The sequence below is a fragment of the Nesoenas mayeri genome (genome assembly GCF_963082525.1).
Source record: "Nesoenas mayeri genome assembly, chromosome: 3".
In the NCBI taxonomy this organism is placed as follows: Eukaryota; Metazoa; Chordata; class Aves; order Columbiformes; family Columbidae; genus Nesoenas; species Nesoenas mayeri.
In genome coordinates this window covers 83,798,181-83,806,692 of record NC_137544.1, presented here as the reverse complement: position 1 = coordinate 83,806,692, position 8,512 = coordinate 83,798,181, and the positions used below count along the sequence as shown (strand labels likewise).

Below are 8,512 nucleotides of genomic sequence, written 5' to 3'. Positions count from 1 at the left end.
AGTTAGGATAGGTCTGTTAAGGAAAATTGGTTTACAAAACACCTGCATGGGATTTAATGTACAGAAAGATTTAGTCACAAGACAACTTACTGCCTTTAGAAACAGGTGAAAAGAGATGATAGAAATAAAAATTGAAGATAGATATTTTATTAAGACAGATTAATGTGCGTAGGAAGATACGTGAAACAACTTTCTGTAACGCTGGCCTGGCTTGGGTCTTCTAATGGTCTACTCAGTAGTCCTGTGGTTAAAAATGTTATTGGCATCTAATCTGTTCTGTGAAACACATCAAAAGACTTTTTTTAGGAGTGCCTGGACAGGTAATTGCATTCCACAAGACATGTATTTAATGTCTCAGACCTGCTTATTCTAAGCTTTTGGCTGTAGGGAAGATTTTTTTTTTTTTTGTAGTGTACAGTAGTTTGTGGGACAATTTAAAAAAAAAAAAATCCATTTGCAGTCTGTAAAATTTGCATGACATGTAAGAGAATTCCAACTGCAATGTTGTGGTCTATAAACTCTCCACAGACTGCAGCTGCTGCCTCTTCTCAAATTTAACCAGGAAATCAGAAGTCAGATGAACAACAGGGGTAACGTTTTATCCATATGATATGCTCCACAAATACAGAGTTGTTTGATTACTTCATTATTAACACATTATCAGGCTTTTTGATTACTTCATGTCTTAGTGTATTTCTGCCCATAAGAGGAAGACAGTTAGTTGTAAGAAATTGCACTTCCACAATTCACGGAAGAGAAATACTAGAACTAACAACACAGCTGATACTAGTATTCTGTGTATAACAAAACCAAGAGTCTTCAGGGATGTTTTACTATTTGGCAAGTTTGAGGTCTTATAGAAATTACTAAAATGAGATTTGAAAGTAATAGAAGTTACAATATTAGAAAGAACATACTGTGCTTGCAATATATATTTGCAAAAAAAAAGTGGAATCCTCAAAAACATTTGGTAAAAATAACACAATTTGCTCATTAAGTTGTTTGTAGGCTTCTGAAATTCCCACTTTTTTTATTTTAGCTACACCACACCACAAATAGCTCACTCACATCTCAAGAGGTGGATTTCAGTTAAATGATATCTTTCTGCCTTCACCTCTACGTAATGTTTTCTGTATTATCATTACACACAGAATAAAAAGTGACTTAGAAAAGGTTCCATAACTCATGTCTGTTCCAGAGCCAGATGCACCCCTATAGGAAACAGGCTGTATTTCACAGATTCACAAAGTATTTGGAAATTTGCAGAAAGGTGGCTTGAGTGAAAACAAACAAAAAACAACAAAAAAAATCCTTTTAACTAATTTTTCCTCACTTTTTTTTTTTTTTTTCCTGGCAAACTTTGAACATTAAAATACAGAAATAAACATATTTCATCTGAAATAGGCTTGCATATGACACTAGGCATGGAGTCTCATCTCACACCATCTTGGCTGGGAAAAGATTTATCTTTTAATTAGTCTCACATACTTCAGACCAGACTATGCTGCCAAACCCATTATCTCTAGATTTCATCGTGGCAAGTGCTGTGATACTGTTTTCACGCATTTGTTTCTTCGCTACATTTATCTGAGCATCTCCTCTACAAGGCTAAAAGTCTATTTGAATATCTGTAACCCATACACAAAATTGCTAATTAAAATAATTGCAGTTGTTCAGAATCTATCTCCAAGTAGTAGTACTTCAACCAAGAGAGACACTGTATAATTATCCTGCATAGACAACAATGGTGTCTTAACTGTCCCAAGGAATTAATGCCTGACAGAAGCAGTAATAGCTCATATACTTCAGACCAAACATCGATGTTGGGTATATTTTGTTTTGTTGTATTGATATTTGATTTGGTTGTTTCAACAGTGGTAGATACAATGACATGCTGAAGGCTGTGGTCATGACTGCTTTTTGAGAGACCCCTAGTGCTGCCAGATAGGTGATATTAAAATTCTTCTAATCCAGCTGTGTTTTGGCTGGTTGGTCAGTCGGTTGTCTTCAGGATGTAACTGTAAGAACAGAAAGCACCAGTCATCATTAACTGTCCAGATGTAGCCTCAAGACAATGGCGATAGCTAGAAAGAACTGCAAACAGTGAGGAGATAAGTGAAGAATTCAGATTGTTACCTCAAAAATAATAGCAACACTCTCCCCTCAGCAAAAGAAAAGGTGCCATTTTGATGTCAAGTAAATTGGCTCCAAATAGCTTTTTTCAGGACTTCACCATGACTACCAGAATTAGTTACATTAGAACTCCTGGTTTTCACTGTGATGTAGCAAGACTAAGATAGGCACACACTTTCCGTTTCAGCATATTTATTTCCCAAGTAGCACTTCTGTTTACATTAGTTTTAAGAACTTGAGTTATGTCCTTTAGAAACTAAACGAGGTGTTTACATATTTATCATTCCATCATCTGGTATACAACACCTAATTTTAATTTTTTAAACCAGCAGCAATTAAACAGCTCCAGGTTTATTGAAAAGGCTTTTAGTTTTGCATATTTTATCTGATAAAGAGACAAGAAAACTGTAAGAACAGGACAAATGCAACATTTTATTGTGAATCTAAAGCTATGTGCTCATCATGCTCTTTTACATTGCTTATTAATAAAAGGTTGTTTAACATTTCAGAAAACATTCTTAAAAGAACGATGAAACAAAAGTGCTTCAAAACAACAAAATACAAGAATTAACCCCATCCCAGACTGGAGTCATCCAATGTATTTAATAGAGGTGGGGTATAGAGTTTCGTCTCCACCTTTGGTTTTTGTCACTTTAGTCCAGATTTCTGAAAAATACTGACCAGCCCTTCACATGAATAAAAGTTTGAATCATGTAGCAAAACCAGCTTCTATATTTCCAGTTCCTTTGATAGGTGTGCGTTTATTAGATGAAGTATTTTCTTCTCCACTTCTAAGGGTAAAAAAACCTGTGGAGCTGAGAGGCTACATCCCGAGCATCTTTGAAGAACATGCCTTTATTAACCAACTACAGAGAGCGTTGGCTTTTTTTCTCAAAGCCACTTCTCTGAAATGGGATTTTAAGAAGTGCGTCTTATGAAGGCAAGGAAAGTCTTGCAGCAAAACAAGGTTGATCACCATAGCTTCCAGACACTATGTAAAGAATTTGCACATGAAAAAATCAAACTCCGAAGAACCCACAGTGTTTAGCCAATATATTTAATCCACTGGAGGAGTGTATACCTTGCCAATTATTGCCAAACTCAGGAGGTAGTTATTGACAAAGTAAACAGTTTCCACTCTAAGACAGTTAACAATTTACATGAGAAGCAGGAAAAACACAACACACATTTGCCCATACTTCACAAGATTATTTTCTTTTTGTAGGAAGCAACAGTTTAACTTTCTCATCTTGTGGAATTATAGTTACAACATTTAAAAGAAAAAAAATAATGGAAATACTATTTAAAGAAAAAATTCTAAAAGAAAATAATTGATCCACTGGTCATCTCTTAGGATGACCAGCAGATCATCTTAAGTTTGAATATTCAGTAGGTGAGTAAAACAGCATCCTTCAACACTATCTAGCAGCTCAAGAGAACCTAACAATTAAATTGGCAACTGCCTCTAATTAGCATAATGACCAAGATAACTAGATTCATTCACTCCCTGCTCCCTATTTTTCATTCCATTTTTTATATCTGTTAGAAGTCCCCAACACTGAAAACATCGTGAGAGCTTGAGACCACCACAGACAATGGATGAAGATACAGAACCTACAACAGCACCTGCCACCTCCCAAAGCTGCCACCTGCAGAAGCATCACTAAGCACTGCAGCAGCTGGGCAAGCACATCTTGGGCACAACTGCACATCGTCCATGTCTTGGGTAGGAAAGTGCTGTAAGACTCTAGGGCACAGTTTCACGCCGGGTGGTGTTAAGGAAGCACAAAGTAGAATGCTGGTTTCCACACAAGTTGCAGAACAGATGCCTCAGCTGCATTGGCCAGCGTACCTGACTTCAGTATTCCCAGTGCGAAGTACTTCAGTTTCACAAGATGGGCTTGGCAGCAGTGCTGCTTGTTTAGAACAGAAAAAATACTATTTGTTCTACACCAGAAGGTAAGGTTAATTGTTGGAGCAAGTTAAATATGTAAAAACTGCCATTGTAGAAACATTTGAGAGAATCTAACAGTAAAACCAGCAATGGTCTCTAATTAGTGCAGTGACAAGAAATTCCTTCTCAGTTCAGAGATCCCATTCCTCTCCATTTTAAAGTGTTACTATCACATTTATTATCCATATAAAGTAAGTTGCAGGGCCATATTCAACAAAACTATATTAGCAACTGACTTTCTGGAGTAGAGTCAGTAAGACATCTCAGGGGCAGAATGCCTTTTTCTAATACACTGAACTCTGTAAAGTCTAAGCAACTAACAGGACAGAGACTTATATGTGCATAAATACCCTAGCTTAAGGCTTATCTTTAATATTCAGTGTTGTTTTCATCTTAGCCGCAAGAAGAGAACCTGTACAGGTTTTGTGTACTCTACAAAAAAGTCAACATTAGCAAAAGGAACATCATAACACATGATAAATTCTCATTTTAAGGAGAAGGAGCTTGAGAAGACACTGTTCTTCCAGTACGTAGAAAGATAAAAAGTGCGCTTCCTGCTTAATAAAAAGAAGCAAAGATGTATGAAGGAAGATGTTAAAAAAAACCCAGAGGGTTTGATTTTTTTTCTTTCCTCCCTCTAGTAACTGCTACACTTTAAGTCAGTAAACCACACTTGCAGAGAGCCAGACAGCTGCTTCCTAATAATCTCAAAAAAGTGGGTCAAGTCCCTCATTCATTAGTAGTGGACAGATTCAGGGGGGAAAAAAAAAAGGCAGTTTAGGAGCTAATGTAACACAAATCTTTGCAAAGGTTAAAAGCATCCAAGCTGCTGTCCCACTTATCCTATTCTAATTCAAGATACTGTATTAGAACATAATCTGTTTTTATGGTAAATATACTTTCAAAGTTCTAGATAAAATACCATAGAATTGGGAAATACAGGTATTTGGGTTTTTTGAGGGGTATTGGTTGCTGAAGATGAGAAGCAATGCCTTAAAGGGAACAGAATTATTACTAAAATACACTATTCGGAAAAATAACATAGGAATGACATTTAAAGGAGATTTATGAACCAAGCAGCATTTGGTCATGGGCTAAAAAGTCACTGAATCATAGAATGGTTGGGGTTGAAAGGGACCCCTGGAGATCACCTACTGCAACCCCCCTGCTAAAGCAGGTTCACTCAGAGCAGATTACACAGGAATGTGTCCAGGTGGATTCTGAATGTCTCCAGAGAAGGAGACTCCACAACTCCCCTGGGCTGCCTGCGATCCAGCAGTTGAGGGGTAAACTGATGTTGCTGAACAAAATTAAGTTCTTACTACTGTGTTCCAGAACTAATTTATAGGGCTGTAGTTAATCCATCATGCAGAAAACAATCAAGGCAGGATAAACCAAAAGCAGTGATACCACTCACACTGATTCTCTTGTACAAACAAGCAAAAGGGCTGGTGTCCCTTTTCTTTCTGAAGGAGCAACTCAGATTTCTGACCCTTTGGTGCTGCACACTGGTGGCATTTTAGCAGATGGGAACTCCTGCCTCTACGTTTAAGGTACCTATCACATGCCAATAGGTATGTATTTGAAATAAATACCAGTATATTCCTCAAAATACATGGAGGAAAGGAAGAGTTTGATAAGAAATACTTAGGAATACTGGAAACCAGAGATGTTACCCTCAAGTTCTCATTTTGCAAAGTATCTCAAGGCAAGTGTACAAACTTTATGAATAGGAAGCCCAAGGGCCTTTCTTATTTGTTTAACTGTCTGGCAGATGCTAACAAAACAGTAATATTCCATTAGAATATGAGGAGAAACTACTTTGAGGGTGCCAGAGCACTGGAACAGGCTACCCAGAGAGGTTGTGGAGTCTCCTTCTCTGGAGACATTAAAACCCACCTGGACACATTCCTGTGTGATCTGCTCTTGGTGAACCTGCTGTAGCAGGTGGGTTGGACTAGATGATCTCCAGAGGTCCCTTCCAACCCCAGCCATTCTGTGATCCTGTGATATTCATGCTTAGCACTACGAAGTCTATGACAAATATGGATCAAGTCAGCCAGGAATCTCCAACAATAGAGATGGTCTACTGAAGGCAGAACTAAGGCAACACAAGCATTTAAGATTTAAGAGAATTTAAGATTTAAGCAACTGAAATCTTCCAGCATTTCTTACTTCTCCAGGAAGATGAATCAGGGGAACAGAAATCACGTTTCATTTACAGCAGACAAACATTTGAGAGTCGTACCATTAAGAAGGCTAGAAGTGGTTTGGTTAGATTATTTCAGAAGGCATACTTGTGTAACACGATCTTCTCTTATTTATTTGCTTTTACTTTTAAAATCAGTTAAAAGCATCTCTGGTTCAAAAAAACCATCCCAAACATATTGTATCTGTGTGTCTCCAAAGTCTGACACACTTTCTGCTATTTAGTACTCAATACTACGCGGTGAGCACAGTGTCTTCTCTGGGTATTACTATACTTAGACTGCATCTATCAGCTAGGGGCTTTTTCATATATAGGTGTATATATATCTATATAAAATATATTTATAGTCAACTTCCAGGGGAGCAGTCCCAGAAATATTTGACTTACTCCTACCAGTTAAAAATAAGTTAAATGAAAAATTAAGAACAAAATTTTCTGTTAAGATCAAAAGAAAACAACACTTACAACTCAATTTAAACAACTGTAAACAACACGCATTTTTGTAATATCACTAAGTCAGGAGAGTTGTCTCAAAAAAAGAAACAAAGCAAGCACAAACCTGCTCTAAAAAGGAACGAGTGTTCTGCCTTGCAAACCCATGCAGAATTTGTAAACAAGTTGTCAAGCCTTTAGAAGTAAAGGCAAAGATGTTTTCCTTTATTACAGTATTTAAAGGCTATCACTTAAGTGTTTTTTTAATAGCTTGTCATTTATATAATAAAAACAAGTATTTGTACAAAGATGCAGTTTCTTTTTAAAAAAGCAGATCAGTTGAGTGTTTCATACTTTAATATATAAACCAAAACATATGAAAGCTATAAAAACATTAATGTGTGCCATGTATTAAACATGTAGCCTTGTATTTTAACGCTTACATGTGTAGATTAAAAAAAATTATCACAATGGAAATTTTACTTTCAATTATCATAAACAGACCAAAATACAGAGTAGAAACACGTCATTTTTGAAACTTGACACTTAGCATCACTTACTCTCTCAAACATCAGCTGGGCTTCAAGTTGTACACCATAAGCGTAAGCTAACATTCTACCAATGGAAGCGTTACAAAATGCATTAAGAGAAAATACTGCCAGTAAATGAATGTCTTAGTCTACTTTTTATTTACTACTTTTTTAAAAGATAGTTTGAACTGGTTTTATAGGGTTGGGGTTTTTTGCTGTTCTGCTATCAAAGGTCTTCTTTAAAACTGTCCTGTGAACAATACAGTCACATTACAACTAAACAAAAAGACAGGTAATAACAGACCAGCTGCTTTTTACACTTAAATTTTCATAATTCCCCAATGCCGTTCTTCCTTTCTGCATAGGGAAACTGTTTTATTTGGCACATTAAGGATAAAAAAGTCAAAAACTGAACCAAAGTTTACAAACCTCCAATTTTAAGTTAGTAGTTATAAGGAAGAAAGTCAGACATCAATGTCATGGCAAAATTAAAAACAAAAAAAACACACACACAACATAGGGAAAAGGTTTTCGAATGATCAATATCATCAGAGCCTTCTAGCTGAAACAAAATACATATATTATTGTTCAAACCATAATCAAATTGCTAGGTATCTTATCTCAAGTCTTATTGTGCTCTTACTTACAGTGTGTAAATCCTCACTAAATGGCAAGGAGGCTTTGATGAACACATTTCACATTGTATAATTTTTTCTTAATCTCAAGTTTTAATGCAGATGCTTAAAAGATCTGTAAAGTCCTGTAAACTCTGGCTGCTTTCCAGTAGTCTGTACTAATTGTTCCTTAGGCAGCACTTGGTTCCACTGCAGGTAGTGCTTCACACTGTGGTGTCTCCAAAGTCCTTGTTCCAGCGAATATATGCTTCCAGGGTCTGAGGGCTCAAACTGCGCTTTATCTTCTTCAAAGACTCTGTGAAATCTGATAGTTTGATATTTCTCATCTAAACAAAAAATAAAAGACATCAGGATCACAAGTGGTTTACATACTTCAGCTTATTCAAGTAAGTACTTCAGTATTCACTTTTAACAAAGCATATTCTTTGGGTGCTTCATCTTGACATAAGGAAGAAATTGTTTTATGGTGAGAACAGTCAATCACTGGAACAACCTGCCCAGAGACCTGGTAGAGTCCCCATCGCTGGGGGTGTTCAAGATGCAATAGGACAGGGTGCTAGATGACCTCATCTGGGCTCCCTTTCCTATGGAAGATGAGACCAGATGATCTTCCAAGGTC

The 8,512-nt window shown here is 36.7% G+C and overlaps 1 protein-coding gene across 5 annotated transcripts in view; it reads right to left on the bottom strand.

Moving 5' to 3' along the window:
* Window positions 1–1,919: 1,919 nt before the first annotated feature.
* SPAST (spastin) overlaps window positions 1,920–8,512 on the bottom strand; it is a 40,188-nt gene continuing 33,595 nt past the window's right edge. For 4 of the 5 annotated variants that reach the window (XM_080343062.1, XM_080343063.1, XM_080343059.1 and 1 more), the window contains one exon: window positions 2,505–8,219. In XM_080343062.1, coding sequence (XP_080199188.1) covers window positions 8,097–8,219 — 123 coding nt within the window. In that variant the 3' untranslated portion in view covers window positions 2,505–8,096. Of the gene's footprint in view, window positions 2,019–2,504; window positions 8,220–8,512 lie in introns of those variants that run through there. The other variant, XR_013922034.1, reaches the window with a different exon arrangement.